Source organism: Physeter macrocephalus, chromosome 18 (assembly GCF_002837175.3).
Source record: "Physeter macrocephalus isolate SW-GA chromosome 18, ASM283717v5, whole genome shotgun sequence".
Lineage (NCBI taxonomy): Eukaryota > Metazoa > Chordata > Mammalia > Artiodactyla > Physeteridae > Physeter > Physeter macrocephalus.
The window spans coordinates 49,528,194-49,550,331 of NC_041231.1; the positions used below are offsets into that span (position 1 = coordinate 49,528,194).

Consider the following 22,138-nt stretch of genomic DNA (forward strand, 5'->3'; position numbering starts at 1 on the left):
TGCTTGTTGGTTTAACTTTCATTTAAGTTTATTATCAGGCCTCCCATTATTGTATAAACTTTGCACCAAGCAAAAACCGCCTCTCGAGTAGCAAACTACAACTCCCAGGATTCCGCGGGTTGAAGGAGCGGGCTGTCACCGGACGCAAACTGCAATTCCCAGAATTCCGCGAGCCAAGGAGGTGGGTCTGGCCTCGGGCTCAGGAGGCTGAACTCGAGAGCCTGCGCACGTGCACAGGTGACGCGCGGACTCTCCAGCTGGGCAGGCGCACGGAGGCCACCTGCGAGCCCCGCGGCGGCTGACCAGACGGCGCGGCGGAGCCTGCACCCCCTGCCTGGACTTGCACGGCTCAGAGCGGGCGGCGGGGGCGGGTTCGGCCAAAGCCAGCTCTTCGGAGGGCCGGCCTGGAAGCTTCAGCCTCGCGGAGCTCGGCTGCGGGGTGCAGGTGAGATGCGCGCCCTCGCGGCGGGCGAGGGTTCCGCCACCCGGCTGGGTTTGGAATTGAGGGAGCGGCCCCCTGACCTTCCTCGGGTGGGAACGACAGTAGCGCTGGGGTGGAGAGGAGCCGAGGGGAATTTGCAGATCGGAGGAATGAAGTGTGATGGCGCTGAAGGAGGTGCGGGAGGTAGGCGAGGGTGAGGGGAGGTGGACCTTCGGGGTCCAGGTGCCGCGGGCCCTGGCGTGTCAACTGAAGCCCTCAGCTCGGGACTGGCACTGGCAGCGGATGCCCACGCCCTTTTGCCGGGGAGATGGTGCGCATGAGGCGCGGGTGGCGGGGAGCCAGGCAAGGTGCACGGAGGGGGCCGGGGCCTCCTGAGCTCCCTTTGAAGGCAGTACCTGGGAAAACCACAACTGATCTCTGGGCTCCTTGGGGCTCCATAGGGTGCCTACTGTGTGTCTAGTGATGAGAGCCTGCCACGGCCTGCTTGACAGTGCTGGGGTAGCCTCTGAAGGAGGGACCCGATGGACTCCCGGCCCTGTCATGTGTGTAGGAACACGTCTCCCGGTCACTGATGGGAATCCTCTGCTAAGGTCTAGGGTCCTCAGGCCAGAGTCCTGCACCTGGTGGTGGGCGGCTAGGGTTGGCTTACTTTATGGCAACCAAGCCTCAGAACCTACTTTTGGGGGAAGGGAGGAGGGAATGGAATTGGTTATGGGGTGAACTTGATAGGACTTGGTGGCTAAGAGCACAGACAGAACAGGGTTCATTCACCAAATGTTTAGTGTTACATGTGCTGGGCATTCAAATCCTGGCCCTTATTTACTAACTGTGTGTCCTTGAGCAAGTCACTTATCCTCTCTGAGCCTCTGTTTCTTTTATGGAGATTAAAGTACCTTCATCACAGGGTTGCTGTGAGGATTAAATGAAATCATGCTGCACAAATCCGAAGCCCAGTGTCTGGTGTACAGTGAACATGCAGCAAATGTTAGCACTTATGGTTGCTAACAGCAGAAGATGTTAGAGGTGAGATTGGAACCCAGGTCCGTCTCACTGGCACTAGCCTGCACCCTCTGACTCTCATGGATCTTGGAGATCTTCAGCTCATGCTTTCACATTACAAATGAGAAATCTGAGTCCCACTGGGTGGCAGAGCCAGGAAAGAGCACAGGTCCTCTCTTCCTTGGGGATGGACAGCACATCGGTTCCTGAGTCTTGGGCCCCTGGGCGGGGTGGGGTTGGTGGCGAGAAGCAGCAGAGTGGAGATCCTCAGCAAAGGGGAGGATGGGGTTCTGGTGATGGTGAGTGTGGCCCCCCACACTGTGGCATGTGAGCATTCCGGTGGCCTTGATGTGGCAGGTGTCAGAGTGTCTTTCAGACTGACCTTCTGGTTGGCAAGTTCTTGCCTCTGAGCCTTGCTTTAGAAAATATTTAGCAGCAAACACAGGCTTCTAGTGAATACTGAGCTAACCAGAAAATTAAATTACCAAATGCTCCAGTCCCCAAGGGTCCTCATTACTCTCAGTTGGTTGTCAGTGGATACTCTCCCCCAGGACCTGCTTATCACCTGATAGGTTTTTTTAATTGGGTAAGATCATGAACACGAAAGGCAGAGACCACAAATGTCATCGTAGGCTTTGAAGTCAAACTTGGATTTGAATCCCAGCCTCACCATTTAATAGCTGTGCATCATTGGACAATTCACTTAACGATTCTGAGCATACTTCCTCAAACGTGGAATGAAATTGGTAACACCTATTTTAGATTTGTAAGAGGGAACAAATGAGATAATTCATGTCAAGCACTTAGCATTGTTCCTGGCCTAGAGTAAGGGCCAGTGAATGGGAGTTATAGCATTATTATGATTAATAACAATTCTATAAAAATAATTGTCAGGCACTGTGCTTTGCCTGAGCTGTCTCTTTGAATTCACAAAACCATCCCGTGAAGTAGGTATAATTGTGTCTTTTTTCAGACCAGGAAATGGAGGCTTGCAGGGGTTAAGAATTGGCCCAGGCAGACACAGGACAAATACTACATGATATCACTTAAAGGATAAATTTAAAATAGACTCATGGAAGCAGAGTGTGGAATGGTGGTTGCCACAGATTGGGGGTGGGGTAGGGAATGGGAAGGTATTAGTCAAAGGGTGTAAAGTTTCATATAGACAAGATGACCAAGCCCTAGAGATCTACTGTACAGCATAGAGCCTATGTTAACAATACTGTATTATATACTTCAAATTTTGCTGTGAGGGTAGAGCTTATGTTACGTGTTCTTATCACAAAAAAAAAATAAATAAGAGGGCAGAAGAAACTTTCTGAGGTGATGGATAGGTTATGGCATAATTATGTTGATGGTTTCATGGGTATATACTTATCTCCACACTTATCATGTCATATACATTAATCATGTACACCTTTTTATGTGTCAAAAAAATAAAAAGAGAGAAGAATTGGTCTACAGTTACGCAGCTGCTAAGTGTCAGGACCAGAGCTCATATCCTGGAATCTCAGCTGCAGAACTGGTGCCATTTAATTCCCTTCCTCTGCTGCCCGGGGTCTTTACAGTTCTCAAAGTCCACCTGTGACCTGGGGCAGCCTCCAGTGTTACAGCAGGGGGTCTTGGACCGCTTGGAGAAGAGGCAGGATCCTGCAGCCTGGCTGAGTGTGCTTCCTCTCCATGTCTAAGGTTAGCCGAGGCTGGAGGGTGAAGCCTTAGGAAGAGGCAGCCAAAACGAGCCCTGTGGCCCCCAGAGGCTCTCATCACTGGACCACGGGGCTGGGGAAGGGGGTAATCTTGGTGAGACCCAGAAGCCTGGTTTTGAGAAGAAATGATCTTGTCTAGGGGCTGGGAAGAGTCCTGGAGCCACGTACTTCTTCTGGGCCCGGTGTCTGCTTTGGGGAGGGGGTTCGCCTGCGAGCTGTGGATGTGAGGAGAGCCAGCACCCTCCTCTTTTCATCTCGGCTGCCTGTGAGAGTTCCCACATCCTCTCAAGACCTTTTATAAAGTAAAGAGTTGGAGCAAATAATTTCTAAGGGCTCGTTTAGCTCTAACAAGCGGTGGTGGTAATTCTAAATTGGTGGATTAACCCTGTCAGCACAGCACCGGGGCAGGTGGGATAATTGTCACCCTACTGTGCTCTCCAGACCTTCCTTGGGCTGAGAGAATGGCCGCAGCTCCCTGAGCCACCTGCCACCGCCGGGAATCTCTCTGCCTGGCCGGGTGGGGAGTAGTTACACAAGAGAAGCCTTGGTTGCTAAGTCACAGTTGAGGGCCTGTGGGTCTGCATTTCCAGAGCATCCACACCTGCTCTGCCCTTGAGTGATAAAAGCTCGTTGCTCTGAGGTCTACCCTGCTTCTCCATCACCAATTGTACCTCTGAGTCTGAAGCACTGTGGACCCTGGAGTCAGACACAGGTTTGAATTCTGGTGCTCCTGCTTGAGCTGCAGGACCTAGAGGAAAGTACTTAAGCCCACGAAGCTTTAGTTTTTCATATTAAAAGAAAATGGAGATAATACGAGTACCTGCATTGGAGGGCTTTTGTGAGGCTTAAGTGAAAAGGGTCAGAGAAAGGGCTTAGAACAGTGCGTAGCACATAGTAGGTGCTCAGTAGAGTAAGATGGTGGTAGCATTAACGTCCAGCCCCTGCCCAGAAGCCAGCATCCTCTTTTCCTGACCTGTTCAGAAGAGCTATCGATCCTTCCATGTTGTCTGGCTCCCCTGGGTACATACTCAGGGCCCAGGGTCTGTCAGGGAATCACACCTTTCACTCTGCCAGTGGTGATGACCGTCGGTACAGTCTTAATGCTATGAGTTGTCTCCTTTCTCCACTTTTAAAAGCTTAACAGAGGGCCCCTTACTGGCTGGGCAGTGGTTACTCAGCCCTGGGCCAGGCTTCAGGGAGGGCTTGGGGACCTGGTCTGCTGTACTGTCACTATTACTGTTGTCCCCAATACAGACCCTTGGGTCCGGTTGTTTTAGACACACCCAGTGACGAGATACGTGTCAGGGTCCTTCAGTAGTGGGGGGTTTGTGACAGGAATCATGGCACATCCTGGGGGGCTTCAGGAGTTACCACCATTATGCTGGGTCCCAGAGCTTCCAAGAGGGATGTACAGTGGCCACTGTAAGGAACCAGAGAAGCAGTCCAGCCTTGCTCTGTTCAGGAGTTCATTTCTCAGGAGACCTGCCTTCTGTCTGCGGGCCTGCGGGTGTGGACATCTGATACAAGCACCACCGCTGGATCTGACCTCTTCAGGGTCTCCCACCAGTGGCTGCTTTAGACCCAGGCTCCACTCACATCCATTTAGCTGTGGCCTAGAGACCTGGGCTGGTTTTTTGCCACTTCAGTATTATAAGTGATGCAGCTTGTGTGGGCAGGTGTCGGTGGGGAACCTTTTCTCAAAAGGGGCGTAGAGTATGGCAGCCTTCTTAGTGTGCCCCAGAACATAGGCTTATGCATTGTCTTAGCAGAGGCTGGGAACAGGATTTACTAGCCTTTATTGAAGGGGAGGGTTGTCCTTGATTGTTTACCCTGGGTTGGACAGAAATGCCCTGCTGGGTATTTGGAAGCAGGGAATTGCAGAATTGTGGAGTGTTAGAAAAACCTCAGAAGAGTTCTTCTTAAAATTGAGCGCACACTAGAATCACCTGGAAGCTTTTTTAAAAAACACAGGTTCCTGAATCACCCTTCAGAGATTCTGGTTCAGCAGGTCTGGAGGGGGCCCTAGATTCTGCATTTCTCATATCCCAGGTGATGCTGATACTGCTTTGGAGGACCCCATGTCCAGCCCCCGCCAACCTCACAGGTTGACCTCGGTTTACTGGACCACTGCCCAGCAAGGGAGAGGCTCACTGCCTTAACAATGTTAGAACAGCTCTAACCCTTAGAGAAGCCTCTTCCTGCCTCCCACGCTGGAGTCCCCTCCCTGTGACTGCCCCTGCAGGCCTTATTTTAGGGCCCTGGAGCGGCCCACACCAACGTGCTAGGTGCGGAGTGGCAGCCAGCTGCTAGGAATTACAGGTACCTGAAGTCCTCCCTTCAGCCTGGGGCCTGGGTTGCACATGTCATCGTCATGCACATGTGTCCACTCTGTTAGAGAGGGGTGCAGCCCCCGCTCTGGAGCAGCCTCACCCTTGCTGCACAGCCCCTCAGGTGTTTGAAGAATGCCCAGGGTCCAGGGGCTTCTCTTCCGCAAGGAAGGGGCCCTACTCCTTTGAGCATCCTACACAGGATGGGGTTTCTGGATCCTTCCTGATCCTGGCTGCCCCACTGGACGCTTCCCAGAAGGACTCACATGGAATAGTCTCATATTAACAATTAAGCACGTAGACTCTGATTCCTGACAGAGGTCATATCCTCAGTCTAATCATGAGGAAACACCAGACAAGCCCAAACTGAGGGACATACTAGAAAATATCTGACTCTATTAAAAATTGACAAGGTCATAAAAGGGAAGGAAAGACTCAGAAGCTGCCCCAAATAGGGGAGACTAGAGAGACCTGCCACCTGGCCGCCAGGCTTCATCCTGGTTTGGATTCTGCACCACAGAATAGAGACCACGGATTCATAACAGTATCATATCAATATTAATTTCCCGATTTTGCGTGACATGAGAGAATGTTCTCATTCTTAGGAAATAGATGCTGAAGTGGTAGGGGTTAAAGGGGCAAGACATCTTCAGCTCATTTTTAAAATTTTTTGGCTGCGTTGGGTCTTTGTTGTTGCGCGTGGGTTTTTCTCTAGTTGTGGCGAGCGGGGGCTACTCTTCGTGGCCGTGTGCGGGCTTCTCATCGGGGTGGCGCCTCTTTTTTTAAAAAAATAAATTTATTTTATTTTATTTTATTTTTTGGCTGCATTGGGTCTTTGTTGCTGCACGTGGGCTTTTCTCTGGTTGCGGCGAGCAGGGGCTACCCCTCGTTGTGGTGCGCAGGCTTCTCATTGTGGTGGCTCCTCTTGCTGGGAGCACGGGCTCTAGGCGCGTGGGCTTCAGTAGTTGTGGCTCGCAGGCTCTAGAGCGCAGGCTCAGTAGTTGTGGAGCAGGGGTTTAGTTGCTCCGCGGCATGTGGGATCTTCTCGGACCAGGGCTCGAACCCGTGTCCCCTGCATTGGCAGGCGGATTCTCAACCACTGCGCCACCAGGGAAGTCCCCCCAGCTTATTTTTAAACAGTTCAGAAAAAGAGAAAGAGAGAATGGTAAAACGAATGTGTCAAATTAGCAGTTGTTGGATCTGGATAAGGATGTAGGAGAGCTCTTTGTATTATACCTACAACTTTTTGTAAGTCTGGGATTATTTCCAGATAACAGAGATGACAGACCCTGTAGCCACCCTGACTGCGTTAGAGTCTCAGTGCTGCTTCCTGGGTGACCTTGGGCAGGTTTCTAACGTCTTTGCCCTTTGGTTCTACCATCTATAACATGACGATCATCATGTAAATTGGAGACGCTGGCACCTAGTGACTGGCCAGTGGATGTTGGCTCTGATATGATGATGAAGGAGGTGGTGGAGTTGGTGGTGCTGATGGTGGTGATGAAAGGGAGGAGTTGAGGGTGACACCTTGGTGATGAGGCCAAAGGAAAACCCAAGCCGAGGCCTGTCACCTCCCTCCACTCACTAATGCTGGGCTCCAGGCTCCCTGGGTCTTTGGCAGGGACTGCTGTGACCTGGACACCGTACGGCTTCCCCCTGCAGAGGGCTTCGCCAGTGGTCACCTGAGCCCAAGGGGCTCCACTGGTGAAACACAGGTCTCCTGGCAGCTTCACGCCCTGCCTTCTCCTGGCACTGGCCACACTTGCCCTGCAGCCTGAGCGCCCCGCTGTCTTATAAAGACGGTGCCCTTTCAGCCGTGCATGACTTCGGGCCTGGCCGTCACTGCCCTGGGATGGGAGAGGAGCCTCTGCCTTGGTGGCCTCATGACTTTCTTGGTGGGCAGATGTGAGAACAGTAATGTCTGCTGTGGCTGGAGGTTTGTAGCAGTCAGTGTCTGCAGGGATGTGTGGACACCTAACAGGGATACTCATCTTAGCCCCCAGACCACCAAAACACCTCCAAAACCTTGCTCAGAACTCCCTCACCCTTCAGGTAGCTTCCGTGGGTGGCCTCAGGCCCCACCAGCACCATTTCCTGTCAGGCACACTTCTTCGTTCTTCTTTGCGAATGTTTTGTGCCTCTTGTAGTGAGTGGCCTTCTGACCCTCTTGATGAATTCAGCCTTCTCACATTGGACCTGAGGGCCCAAATGGATCTGTGTACACATCGGGGACTGTGCATTTCCTGTAAGAATTGTTTTTATTTGAATTTGCAGTTTCAGTAGAAAACCTGATGCAGGCGTGTTCTGCGTCACCTGGGTGAGCTTCACAGCAGAGACTCACACGATTCTGTTCTCTCTTGCATCCCTGTTCGTGATCACATTGGTGTGTAGTAGTGCTTTTCTGTTTTGCCAGAAAGGGCCAACACGGGCAGCTCTAACTTGCAAGTGACCCATGGGTGCCAAGCAAAAGCCAGGTGGTGACACAGCAGGCTGTGCGAGCGAGGGTTTCCGCGTCGGTGGTAGGCTGGGCTCACCTCCGTCTGTTCAGCTGTCCTGCCTGTGCTGAGTGCCGTGGAGCCCTGGCTGTCCTCAGCAAAGCCTGCCACCGCGTATCATACCAGAGTCACACAGACTGGAACTCTCTTGCTCCTCTGCCCGCCCGCCCCCCGCGGGCGGGAGTTCCATCCTCTTTAATTGATAAGGAAGTAGAGTCACTATCTTTAGCTTGACCCAGGATTAATGTCTGCAGCTTTGCCTTGCTTTGCCCGTTATACTAAAGCAAGGAGTTATTATCCATGTTAAGTTTTTAGTCTAAGCATGTGAACTCTTAACTGAATGTTAAATATGCCTGGTCAATTAAATGTTAGGTTTTACAAGGAGTACTCAGAGGCTGTCAACATTTTGCCAAAGGGTAAATGCTTTTGGCAGAAAACCTGATGTCTTGTCAGTGTTTCTTCAGGTTTGTCAATAGCATTGGATGGAGATCTAACTTTGGAGCCCATAGGAGCATGATGTTAGGAGTACCAGTTCTACACACTGCTTCTGGTAACAGTAAATAGGAGGGGGAGGGATCAGGGGGAGAGATCATTCTGAGGGTGTTTGAGTTATTGGAACTTGTTTGCTTTTCCTAACTCACAACGTGTGAGACACATCAGTGCCGGACAGAAAGCTTCCATAATTCAGCGCTAGTAATTCAGGCTGCATTTGGGATAAAAGCATTTTTTTTCAATAAATGACAAAATAAGAATTCTATGATTTTCAGTCGGGAGTATGAACAACCCTTAAAAGTAAGATTGTTGTACTCTTAATATAAAACCTTCTGCAGGCGCTGTTGCCACCCCACATCTTGCCGTGGGCGCTGCTGGTCTTCTGAGCCTGGGTCTGGCGGGTGCTGGCAGTCTCAGCTCCCCCCAGCCCCACAGCCCTGCTCCTGGGGGAGTGGCCAGTGAACAGCGGCTGGTCCTGGCAGTTGGGAACCCAGTGCAGCTGGCGAGGCCAGCAGGAGAGGGCTTCACTTCAGACCAGAGCTTACATCCTTGGTCCCATTGTACCAGCAACAATAAGGCCAGCAGCCCCAGCCCTTGGGCCTACCTGTCATCTTCACTCAAGTTGAATAGTTGCCAGAAATTACAGATTAGGACATTTCACATTTTAAGTGGATTTCTGGCTTCTCTGGAAAAACCAGAAGGGTAGTGTTACAGACTGAATTGTGTCCTTGCGAATTCATGGTGGAAGTCCTAAACCCCAACGTGACTATATTTAGAGAAAGGACCTTTAAGGAGGTAATTTAAGTTAAGTGAGGTCATAAGGGTGGGGCCCTAATCCAATAGGACTGGTGTCCTAATAACAAGAAGCAGAGAGACTAGAGATCTCTTTCCCTGCAGCACACACAAAGAGGTCATGTGAGCACACAGTGAGAAGGTGGCCGTCTGCAAGCCATGGAGAGAGGCCTCAGGAGAAACCAAACCTGTCGACACCTTGATCTGGGACTTCTAGCCTCCACTACTGTGAGAAAATAAATTTCTCTTGCTTAAGTCACCCAGTCTGTAGTACTTGGTTATGGCAGCCAGAGCAGACTAATACTAGTAGGTACCACCGGGCCACTTTCCTGCCAGGCCCTCATCAGCTTGAACTTTAACCTGGGCGTTTGGTCTCCGGGTCACACTGCTCGCTCCTGGCTTCACTTTCCCCATTGGCTCTTGGCCTTAGTAAGCATGTGAGTCTGTACGCCCCGCTCTAGGCCTAGAATTCCTGGGGCTTTTACTCCTTATCAGATGCCAGGGCCCTTGTGAACGGCTTTTCTGTGCCTGTGTCTGGAGCTGGGCAGGGCCCCCCAGGAGTGGAGCCTGCACCCAGTGCTGGATGAGCAGCCTCGGATGGGAGCCTCCACAGTGGTGGCTCCTCCTACTGCCCGGCTCTTACTGTGTCTGCAGGTAAGACACAGTAAGATACATGGGATCCTGGAAAGGAGGATTTGCCGTCTGTGGGAGTCTGACAGTAGGTATCTGGTCTAGGAGCTGCGTAAAGCAGTTTTTGGGGGGTGAATTGGCAGTATCCTCTATCTGCCTCAGTTTCTAGAGGGCTGTTTTAAGCATGTTTTTAATCCCTCATTTCTTTTTTCCCCTTTCTTTTGAAAAATATTATTATTATTATTATTTTTTAGCTTGAACCCATTCTTCTATTTATTGACTTGTCAGCAAAATTAAAGAAACAATAGCTAGATAAACATCTTATATCTACCAAACTTAAGTAGAGTACATTTCTGATGGAAATATTTTAACACTAAAAATATACCATTGAAAAACATTCTTGCTCTATCATTCTTTGTCCTGGCTGAGGCAGTAAGCTCTTTGTGCATATCCATTGGGTCCTAAATGTGGAGCCCAAGGTAGAGGAAGCAGAGAATGACAAACGTGGTGACATTTGAGTCCCCGGGACCTCTTTGCCCTGAATGCAGAGAAGATGAGGTCCCAGGGGCGCCTGGGCTGTTAGCGTAGACAGTGCTTATGGGCTCCGTGTTCAAATCCTGACGCCGTTCCATGCAAGCCGAGGGCCTTGGGACACATTACTTAGCTTCTCCTCACCTCTGTGTCCTGATCTGTGAGATGGGGAAAGTGTCACTGGTGCTTTGCTAGCGGCTTAGATGTTGGTTTTCCGATTAAATGAGGAAATACATAAATAGTTTTTAAGTACCCTGCCAGCATAGAATGTTGAGGGTGGCAGGGGTTCTGCATGTTAATTTTGTACTGAAAACTGGCTGCTCAGACCAGGCAGAAGTGTCTTCTAAATTTATGGGGCCATCTTCCCAGAGAAAGGAAACAAGTCATTAGGAAGACGGAGCAAAGCTGGGAGATTGTGAGGTGCTCCCAAAGCAGTCGGGGGTCCAGCCCTTTGGGGAATTGGTCTGAGGCTATACAGTTTGGTACCTGTTTTTGTTCACTGTTAATTTTAGGAGCCCTAATGGAAATATAATTATGACAGCTGATGTGCTTTGAGGCCTGTTTAGATACTCTACATGCTTTAGCTCACTTATTCTTACAACACCCCGAGGAGGTTATTCTTCCCATTGTACAGATGAGGCCACTGAGACTTCAGGTGGTGGAGGGACGGACGTGCCAAGATCATAAAGCCAGCTCACATGTAGTCTGAAGGAAGGTGAGCGTGAGCAAGGAAGAATTCTTGACCACCACCATTAGGAAGGAGGCTTGAAATCTCCTCTGCCGTCTTGTGTGTGTCCTGACACCTGCACTCGCCCAGACTGAATGCACTTCCGTGGTGTGGGAAAGCTGCCAGGGTTCCCAGCTTCCTAAGCAGACTCTTCTCTCATCCACCTGACGATGCTCTTCCTCTAGGGAGCCTTTTGGGTGAGACCAGTGGGAAACAGACTTTTAAGCAAAGGCCAAATGAGTGTCTAATCAGGATGACCCAGGAAGTGATCAGAAGGGGGGTTGGGCCGGTCTCACTGGACAAGGAAAGCTTGTCGCCTGTACTGAGGGCCTGTGTGACATTCGTGGGGCAGGAGGAGCGCGTCTAGCAGTGGGGGCCCGGCCTCACCCCCAGCAGTGAAGATGCTTCCTCCGTTGGCGCTCCCGAGGACGTGTTCCCTGCCTCTGTGACAGCTGCACCACGTCAGGTGTTCACAGCAGCCTCTTGTCTCCTCTGCCACAGGGAGAACCTTGGGGACGGGGGTGTCGTTTTTTCTTTCTTTTTTTTTTTTTTAAATGTTTGTATCTCTTGCTCATACCCTACTCTAACTTAGGCTGATGCAGAGCCTCACTCCCGTTTTCTGCATGTTCTCCTAAGTCTTTGGACTCGGGTTCATGAATAGATATAGAGAGAAATGGATGGAGATATGGACATATCTTCCTTTGGGTGAGTCAGCAGGAAGTTCAGGCTGCCCTGCCCCGTACGCTGCCAGTGCTGACCCCTGGGAGGGGAGGAGCGCCGTGGCTGGCGTCCATCCTGCTTGGCTGCTGGCTGTGCCATAGTGGTAGTTACGTAAGGTCAGTGCCCTGCCTGCCCACCTCTAACCGAGCCTGTTGTCAAGAGAATGGAGGAGGGAATCTCAGGACCTATGTCATGGACGACTCAAGGGCACAGCTTTCCACCATGTGCCACAGAACCAGGCCTCAGGAGGGGTTGGGGATCTGTTCAGAGCTTGCCTCCTTGCTGGAAGGCAGGTGCTCTGGGCACGTGCCCTTTGTAAGCCTTGAGGCCTTGTTCTGTCTTAGCATGGCCGTCCTCCCCTGGTCTCCCTGCCGCTTACCTCTCCTGGGAGAGGGTCCACTGCTCCAGACCAGGCTTTGGGACAGAGTGGCTTGACAGGTAACTTGAGACAAGAGTGGTCTGCTCGTAATAAGTGACAGGCTTCTCCCCTCCTGGGACCCCCAGGCCAGGGAGTAGGTGTGCTGAAGACAACACCATCCAAGCTATTGATGCCACACCTTAGAAGTCCAAGAGGGACTGTCTTTTTCCATGTAACAAGTTTATTTCCAAAGAACACAGTTCTGTAGTCAGCCCTTGGCGCCACAAGCAGAGAAGGTGTCTCCAAGGCCATTGAGTTGGCCCCTTTTATTTGCCTCCTTGCCCCTGGCCAGTGTTGCTCTTAATCCGCCTCCGTGACGAGACTCCACTGGGGAAGGCAGCAGGGACACTGCCCTCCTCTTCCAGCAGCCTGGTACCTGGTCCAGAGAAGTTGTACCTCCTCGGCCAGCAGACAGGACTTAGGAGAATCTTGGCTTCTTCAGAGCCAGGGGTCTGATTAATGTACTCTTTGTCTCCATCTGTTACCTTTTGAAAACATTCCTGAGGATTCTGCCTGATCTTTCTGTTCTTCTGGCATCTGCAGGTGCAGTTGGGGGTTGGGGGGGGTGGACAGACACAGAGGGGGGCCGTGGGGAACGGCTGGAAGGACTTCATAATAAGCAGTGACTGCCTGAGTTCTTGTTGGCTTTCTCACTACCACGCTTTGGCTCTTTCACAGCAGGGGAGAGTACCAGGGCAGCTTTCCATCTGGCTCCACAGGGGCAAAATACAATAATACCTGTGTTAATTAACATTCCCCCAGAAGCAGATTCTGAGACAAGGATTCAAGTGCAAGGAGATTATTTGCTCTTGATCGCAATACACATGAACAGGGCAGTGGGGAAATGAGACAGGGTGGGGGAGAAGGCCAGTTCCCACTGCGGGCAACTGTGTAATCCACTTAATCCGTTAGGAGCTCTGGGAGCCAGTGCAGAACACGCCTCTGGGCCATCTCATGTGGGGAGGATGGGGTTGGGGGATTTACGGGACCGTTCCCATTCCCATCAGATGTTGGCGCAGCCCGCTTGGCCCGTAAGTGGTAAAGTTAGAAACCCAGGCAATCTGACCTCAGGGCCCCATGCTTTAACCACCATGCTTTATTTCTAGGGAAATGTTCTGTCCCTCCCCAGCAAACCTTTTCTCCCATTTTCCCTCTTGGAAGGGTAACTGGAAAGCCTGAAGCGTCCATGAGAGGTCCACGTGGGCGAGTCTGTATTTGTCCTGCCTTCTGTCAGCACCGTTCCGGCAGGGCCTGGGGGTGGGTGGAGGACTTAACATCTGATTAGAAGCCGTCCTTCCCATTCCCCAGGCCCTAAGGCTGGTCTCTGCCTAGTTGCCTGTTGGCCCCCGCGAGGCCCCTACCCCCATGTTCCCTGGTTCCCATAAGCTTTGCCCCAAGGCCCCCAAGCTGAGTGACTTAACTGGGATTGGCTGCTGCACACACATCCCTCCGGTCCTCCTGCCTGCCTGTGGCCCCTGCTCCACCTCCCCACCTGCTGCCGAGCCTGCCTTTCACCACGAGGACACCTGGGCGAGGGGCAGGTAGCAGAATGCTCACTAGAGAGGCGGTGAGTACCTGGGGGCCCAGATGCCTGCTCAGGTTGGAGGTGGGTCTTTCCTCTTTTCCTGGGGGTCTTGCTTTCTGATGTTTCCCGGGTGTGTGTTTTAGCTTCAGCTGCTGTTGGAAGCTGTTCTTGTCTACGGTCAGAGCAAAACATGCATCAGCTCATGCCGCACCCATCTGCCTCCCATCTCTGCAGGGAAAGCTTTATTTTATTTTATTATTTTTTCTGAGCATTAATTTATTACTCATCCACTATCCAGTATTCTGTCATTTGGTAATAGTGATCTATTTGATTCTTTGTTTCCTTTTTAACTTTTTCATATGCAAAATGTCAAACAAACTCAAAAGGGATCAAAAAAAAGACCCCATCATCCTCTTCAACTACCAGTATCCTACTGTCTTATTCCATCTCTCTCCATGCCTTTTTTGCTGGAGTATTTTAGAACAAACCACATACATGTTATTTTACCTATAAATACTTATGTCCTCTTGTTTCTTAAGTTATCTAATTTTTTAATAACTTTTGATTTTGAAATAATTTGAGACTTACATCAAAGTTGCAAAAAACGCTTCACTCAGCTTCCCCTAATGTTAACATCTTACATGACCACGGTATAAGTATCAAAACCAGGAAATTAACACAGGCTTGATACTGTACCATGAACCTTATTCAGATTCTGCCATTGTCCTACTAATGTCCTTTTTGTGGCCCAGGAGTCCACATTGCATTCAGTTGTCTTGTCTCCTTACTCTCCTCAAATCTGGGACCTCCTCGGTCTTCCCTTGTCTTTTATGACTTTAACTCTTGAAGAGTCCTGGTCAGGTATTTTGTAGAATATCCTTCATTTGGGGTTTAATGTTTTCTTTATTAACTAATCTATAGACCATATTCAGAGCTAGAACTGGAACTAGAACCAAGTTTTCCCCATTTAGAAATATAGATTGAAGTTATGTAGTTTGGGCAAGAAGGCTCCAGAAATGAGGTACCCTTCTCAGCACATCATATCAAGGGGTACACGATGTCAGTATATCATTACTGGTGATGTTAATGTTGATTATTTGGTTCAGGGGATGTCTGCCAAGCTTGTCTGCTGTAAAATTTCTATTTTTACCTCTGTCATTAATATGTATCTCATAGGGAGATACTTGGAGACTATGCAAATTTCCTGTTTCTCATCATACTTTCACCCACTAATTTTAGCATCCATCGGTGGATCTTGCCTGAAACAGTTATTGCTGTGATGTGTGCCAAATGGCGATTTTCTTTTTCCATCATTGCTTCTACATTTATTAACTGGAATTCTGTAAGGGAGATCTGTCTCTTCTCCCCTATTTGGGTACACCAGGTTTTCTCTCTCGAGCCGCCTTGGTACTGTCTGTACCATGGTAGTGGTAAGGATAGTTGGTTCCTGTGGCAGGACCATAGGACACTGGTCGGAAATTGTCAACTATCAGCAATTTACCGTGGTTCAACCTTATAGCAAAGTAGTTCTTAGCTGGTGAGGCTGGGTGGAGAGTTCTAGATGGGGACACATATACATATATTTGGAAAAGTATATGCAGCAATATTATTTTACATATTACAGATATAGATATAAAATACGAACTTCAGAAAGTAGAAGTTGAAGAAATCCTGTTGTCTTGGGGAGCAGATATTGCAGAAGAGAGTCTTGTGTGTGAGAGATTCTTGGGGGAAGGGGATGCTGGACTTTACAGGTCAGTTTGACGCATGAAAGAGTTTCTCTGTATTATTAGTGGGTGCATGGGTTTGAAAAGACTGAGAAACGCTGACTGATGCTTAAACAGATTTCGCAGTTACAGGGTTTCTGGGCTTATAGAGACCCTGCCCTAGAGATGAACAGGGCTGACTGAAGGCGCAGTCAAAAGCCAGCTAAGAAGGCAGCTGCCCCTGCCCTATTCTGTCACCCCATGGCTGGTGTCAGGTGTTACCCGTGCTGTTCCTGTGAGGGCTGAGGGTGAGATTCTTCGATCGTTTGAACAGTCCCGGGCCTCAGAGCAGGTATGATACCCTTCCTGGTGGTACGGAAAAAATGGGAGCAAATGCCCACAGCTCAGCCAGGCCTCCCTGTAGGTGTGTGTATGTGGGACAGGAAGTTTAACCCTTTGGAGGTTTTGCCTCAATATACAAAACCGTTGTCAGTGGTGATATTCAGACACAGTTCTCTTAGTGGACCACTGAGGGGACAAGTTTCTACCCATCTTTTCATGGAGATCTAAAAACCAGCAGGTGTGATTTCCAAACAGGAGCTTTAAGCAAGAGCAGATGTTCCCTATCTCCCCAACGCATGTGTGCCGTGTGTCCTGAGAAGGGGCATGCGGGGTCCTGGTGTGCAGCCTGGGAACTGAGCTCACAGGCCTTCTGTCCCATATGTGCCCATGGTAAGGTGAAGTCCTTACCTTGCAGTACCAGGAATGTCGGACCCTTAATGGGGATTTTCCCTGAGGCCTCTTGTCACGGATACCTTTGCTGGTTATCTTTTGCTGCAGCAGTGCTTCATAACAAACAGCCCCAGAATTTCAGTGACCTACAATAAGAAGCACTTCTTCAGCTCACATGTCTCTGTGTTGCCTGGTCTTGGCTGGGTTTGACCGGTGGTTCTGATGATCTTGGCTGGACTCAATTACAAATCTGGGGGTCAGCTGAGCCAGACTGAGCATGGCTGGAGCAGCTGTGCTCCACACACAGATCTCTTCTCCTGGGACCAGGAAGTTAGGCTGAACACATTCTTCTCATGGCAACATCCTAAGTATAAAGAGGGCAAAGACAGTCACACAAGCACCTTTCAAGCCTCTGATGTGTTCTGTCTGCTAACCTCTCATTGGCCAAAGCAAGTTATGTGGCCAAGCCCAAAGTCCAGGTGCAGGGATGTATATGCCCCCATGGAAGCAGCAGGGGAGGGAGGGGAGTGAATATTTTTGAACAACGGTCTAGCCTACCGTATCTTCAAACGTGCAGAACGACGCCAGGATCCAGTGCCGTAGCAGAGCCCAGCGCGATGCCTGGCGCGGAGCGGGCGCTCGGGGTGACTCCAGACACACCGTGCAGACACCTTTTCCTTTTCCTTCTCTCCTCCCGCAGGCCTCTGCTGGTCCTCTGGGTGCCTGCAGGGATGGGTAAAGCCCGCCAGGCCCGAGGTGCTTCCCAGGGGCCGTCGTCTCGCTAGGGCCTCGCCGCGGCGCTAGGATGCACCTCTCGGCGGTGCTCAACGCCCTCCTGGTGTCGGTGCTGGCAGCCGTGCTGTGGAAGCACGTGAGGCTGCGCGAGCATGCGGCCTCCCTGGAGGAGGAGCTGGCCCTCGGCAGCCGAGCCCCGGAGCCCGCCCGCGCAACGCGGGTCGACTACGCGAAGGCCCTGCAGATCCTGACGGAGGGTGGCACGCACATGGTGTGCACTGGCCGCACGCACACCGACCGCCTCTGCCGCTTCAAGTGGCTCTGCTACTCCAGCGAGGCCGAGGAGTTCATCTTCTTCCACGGCAACGCCTCCGTGATGCTGCCCAGCCTGGGCTCCCGGCGCTTCCAGCCGGCCCTGCTCGACCTGTCCACCGTGGAGGACCACAACACCCAGTACTTCAACTTCGTGGAGCTGCCGGCCGCCGCCCTGCGCTTCATGCCCAAGCCGGTGTTCGTGCCCGACGTGGCCCTCATCGCCAACCGCTTCAACCCTGACAACCTCATGCACGTCTTCCACGACGACCTGCTGCCCCTCTTCTACACCCTGCGGCAGTTCCCCGGCCTGGCCCGCGAGGCCCGGCTCTTCTTCATGGAGGGCTGGGGCGAGGGCGCCCACTTTGACCTCTACAAGCTGCTCAGCCCCAAGCAGCCCCTCCTGCGGGCACAGCTGAAGGCCCTGGGCCGGCTGCTGTGCTTCTCCCATGCCTTCGTGGGCCTCTCCAAGATCACCACCTGGTACCAGTATGGCTTCGTCCAGCCCCAGGGCCCGAAGGCCAACATCCTCGTCTCGGGCAACGAGATCCGGCAGTTTGCCAGGTTCCTGACGGGAAAGCTGAACGTGAGCCACGCAGGCAGCCCCCTGGGCGAGGAGTACCTCCTGGTCTTCACCCGCACCCAGAACAGACTCATCCTGAATGAGGCAGAGCTGCTGCTGGCACTGGCCCAGGAGTTTCAGATGAAGACCGTGACGGTGTCCCTGGAGGACCACGCCTTTGCAGACGTGGTGCGACTGGTCAGCAACGCCTCCATGCTGGTCAGCATGCACGGGGCCCAGCTGGTCACTGCCCTCTTCCTGCCCCGCGGGGCAGCCGTGGTGGAGCTCTTTCCCTACGCCGTCAACCCTGACCACTACACCCCCTATAAGACACTGGCCACGCTGCCCGGCATGGACCTCCAGTACGTAGCCTGGCGGAACACGTTGCCAGAGAACACGGTCACGCACCCAGAGCGGCCCTGGGACCAGGGAGGCATCACCCACCTAGACCGGGCCGAGCAGGCCCGGATCCTGCAAAGCCGGGAGGTCCCGCGGCACCTCTGTTGCCGGAACCCTGAGTGGCTCTTCCGAATCTACCAGGACACCAAGGTGGACATCCCGTCGCTCATCCAAACCATACGGCGCGTGGTGAAGGGCCGGCCGGGGCCGAGGAAGCAGAAGTGGACGGTCAGTTTGTACCCCGGCAAGGTGCGGGAGGCGCGGTGCCAGGCGTCGGTGCAGGGCGCCTCCGAGGCCCGCCTCACCGTCTCCTGGCAGATCCCTTGGAACCTCAAGTACCTGAAGGTGAGGGAGGTGAAGTACGAGGTGTGGCTCCAGGAGCAGGGGGAGAACACCTACGTGCCTTACATCCTGGCCCTGCAGAACCACACCTTCACCGAGAACATCAAGCCCTTCACTACCTACCTGGTGTGGGTCCGCTGCATCTTCAACAAGACCCTCCAGGGACCCTTTGCAGACGTGCTGGTGTGCAACACGTAGCGAGCGGTCCGGCCAGGCCTCGGGAGGGTGGCTACTCAGGCTTGGTGTCCCTGGGCCCGCCAGCTCCCAGGGGTGGCTTCTGGGAATTATTTATTTATTGAGCAGACCTGTGCCTTGGGTCATCTTGTTGCATCGGAGGTGTGGGGTTCTCAGCGCGCCTCTTTGCACAGGTGTGATGGGACCTCCCCACCCGTTTCTCTCATCCTGAGCATCCATACCCTGGAGAAGGTCCTTGAGGGGAGGAGAAAGAGGAGAGTAAGAATCCCAAAGAACCTCTTTGGCTAAGTGATCATGCTGTTTCCTACGGCATCCTTCTGGTTGGTGTCGGGTTTCTGGAAACTGCTAGTAACTGTGGTCGTTTGGGTGGGTGGTACATCAGCTGCCGTCATCATGAAATTCACCTGTACCCCATGAAGTGTGTGTTTGGAACATTGATTAAATGATTATAAACATCTCGGTCAAGTCTTTTATTGGACGGTGGGAAGGGGAGCTCATAGTCAATACCTAGATGCCCTTTCATCCGGATTGTCAGCCAAGGAGATGTGGCAAAGGGGAAGGCATCGAGGCCTGGGAAGCAAGGCAGGCTGGCTGGATTTCATCCTGATGAGGGACGAGTATCCCATTTCCATCTGTGTGGGATGAAAGCCTAGAAGTAGGTGGGAGAGGGCTAGGCTATGGGGAGGAAGATCGGTGTCTGCCAGAGTCTGCTTAGGCTTCACTAGACATTCAGACGCATAAGATTATGTTACACACACCCGGCGTCGGATTCATTTAGAAGGACGTAACACAAGATGCTCAGAAAGCCAGCACGGCTGCATCAAGTGACTTCTTCCACAGGAGGAGTCCTCACACCAGTCCAGGGGCCATGCTGTTACCCTCTTCCCCAAGTGATTGCTCAAGGGTAAGGAGATGGCACCCCCACTGGTAGTTGTGGGGGCCACTTTGGCTTAGAAGCCCCATAGGAACCATTATCTTCTAAACAGCCCATAGTCCAGTAAGTTCCCAGGGTCCCGCGAGGAGCCTGCCTGGTTATAGGAGTTATCGCACTCAGGGAAGCCTCGGCTCCGGTGTCCTACCAGATAGTTTAGTTAATTCAGGCTCCTTCCAGTCTAGATCAGAGGTCATATTTGAATACCACTCCCGACATTGAACCTTTATCCGGCTTCCATGGCAACAGAGCTAGAAAATTAACTCACGATCAAATTCATCCTCAGAGAAGGAGAAAGAAAGAGTTTTAGTGTTTTCTTCACAGGCAGATGGTGATGCTGGTCTGACTCCTGCGGAGAGAAGAAAAGGGGGCCTTGGGGAGGTGGGAGCTCGGGCTGTAGTTTGTTTAACAGAGTTGTGCCAGGCTGATCGGGAGTCCCTGAGGCAAAGCTGTGCATTAGATGAATATCCTGGTCACTGGCTGAGAGTTATTCATCTGTAGGGTGAGGATGATACAGCTGGGGTTGTTGTAAGGCATTCAGGAAATCATCTGCGTAAAACTTTAGCACCATGCCGGATGTGTGATGTATTAGTCGTTACGGGTCCGGAATCCATACCCAAACCCTGGAGGGCAGATGTGATTCCAAATTCTGAAATTTTCAGAAGGTAATCTGGTGCCTATACCATGTATTATGCAATATTCTCAGCAGGGTCTGAGATTACACCCAATAACCAAACACACTGGGATGTCCACAGTGAACTGTATGCATATTCATGCTGAGTGGGACATGAGTTTGGGCACCAAACACATGAAAAAGCTTTTGATTTTCAGAGCTTTGGGGGTTGTTGGAATTGCATCTAGAGGGTTGTGAATCATCATCCTCTCCTGCTTGGAAACGCCATCATTTTCCTTGGACTAGCCCTTTGGGGGTGAGGTGCCGAGGAATAGGGTCAGGCCCGCGGTTTGGCCAGTGATGGCCTCGACAGGGCCCCTCAGCCTGCCTTTCTTAAGGCTGATTCACCTGCAGCTGAGCAGACCCCCACGACTCCCACACTGCAGATGCATCGCGGCTCCTGGCCGGGCAGCCTCTCTAAGGTTGATGGGAACATTCTGATTCACCATCCCCTGCTGTTTGCTTCCGTTGGCACATCATTCTCATTCCAGAGGTAATGGCTGGGGAGGCACAGGGCAAGCAGCCCCAGCACGCACTGAGGCTGAGAGTGTTTTTTAGGAAGGATAAAAAGTGCATGAAGTTTCAAGTTTGCAGAAGGGACACAGTTCACAGACTGAGCAGATTTTAAAAAGCAAAGAGCAATGGGGAGGGAGTCAAACACATGTGAATGTGCTTGGCCAGGGTCCCAGGTTGCTGTTCACACCCCAGGGAACTGGCCCTGCCTCGCCATCAGCTCTGAACCCAAGGGGATTCGAGGAAGAGGAGCTGTCCGAGTGGCGGGGAGGGCTGTGGTAACGCCTTTGAGTGGTGGTCCTGGGTTTAAGGCTTGCTAGCACAGTTCCTGCCTGGGCTTGAATTCTGGCCCTTCCACCTACCGGCTGGGTGACCTTGGGCAAGTCACTTAACCCCTCTGTGCCTCATCTGCGAAATAGGGATAGCGATCATCACACCTACCCATCGATGGTGGTGAGGTCAAATGCCTCGATCCATGTAAACAGGATCACAGTACCTGGCATGTAGTCATCGCTCAGTAAATGTCTGTGGTTATTATAGCCAGTACTCGGGAGCATTTGTGGCCAAGCCCAGATCTGAACCCAAAACTCCTGCATTCAAGTCCAGTCCTCTGAAAATCAAAAATATTAAAAAAAAAAGTTTTGAGGATACGTAAGAAAAAAAAAAGACTTTCAGAGGCAGAACGTAGGGACTCAAGAGACACCTCCTGAAGACCAGCACATTGAGAGGCCTCTACCCCCAAAGTGGAGCCATTCTCATCTGAGAGTAGCTGAGGTGGGGGCTGGCGTTTGACCCTGGAGTTCTGTGGACTTGGGCAGAGCTCGGCTTGGAGCCCCCCTCCACACACGCACCCCCAGGGAAAAGGGCCAGTGTTGAAGGGAGTGCCCGAGGTGGTGTCTCCACTGGGTGGACTAAGAGGGAGAGCTGGACCCTGTCCCACGGTGCCTTGGGCGGTGGATGTGCTCTGGGCAGGCTGGGAGGGGCCACACAGTGCCTGCCGTGTGTCCCCCCCTTCCTGTGCTGAACAGACCTGTCCACGTCAGGACTCAAAAGTGCTTGCTGGAAACTTGGGGCCTTGCTCATGGAGAGAAAGATTCTGGCTTGGTGTCCAGAGAAACTTTTCACACACACACACACACACACACCAGCCAACCCACCCACCCACACTCTGGGCAGATTTCCCCTCCTTTCCCAGGCAGCCACCCAGACCTATTTCAATGTAAAGGGAAGCTGC

General features: G+C 51.9%; 1 protein-coding gene across 1 annotated transcript; it reads left to right on the forward strand.

The window, feature by feature from the left end:
* Positions 1-234: 234 nt before the first annotated feature.
* On the forward strand, positions 235-19,240 carry POMGNT2 (protein O-linked mannose N-acetylglucosaminyltransferase 2 (beta 1,4-)). Its single transcript, XM_007106784.4, has 2 exons — positions 235-445; positions 16,943-19,240. The coding sequence occupies exon 2, from the start codon at positions 17,048-17,050 to the stop codon at positions 18,788-18,790; it is 1,743 nt and encodes a 580-aa protein (XP_007106846.1). The 5' UTR covers positions 235-445; positions 16,943-17,047; the 3' UTR covers positions 18,791-19,240.
* Positions 19,241-22,138: the final 2,898 nt, after the last annotated feature.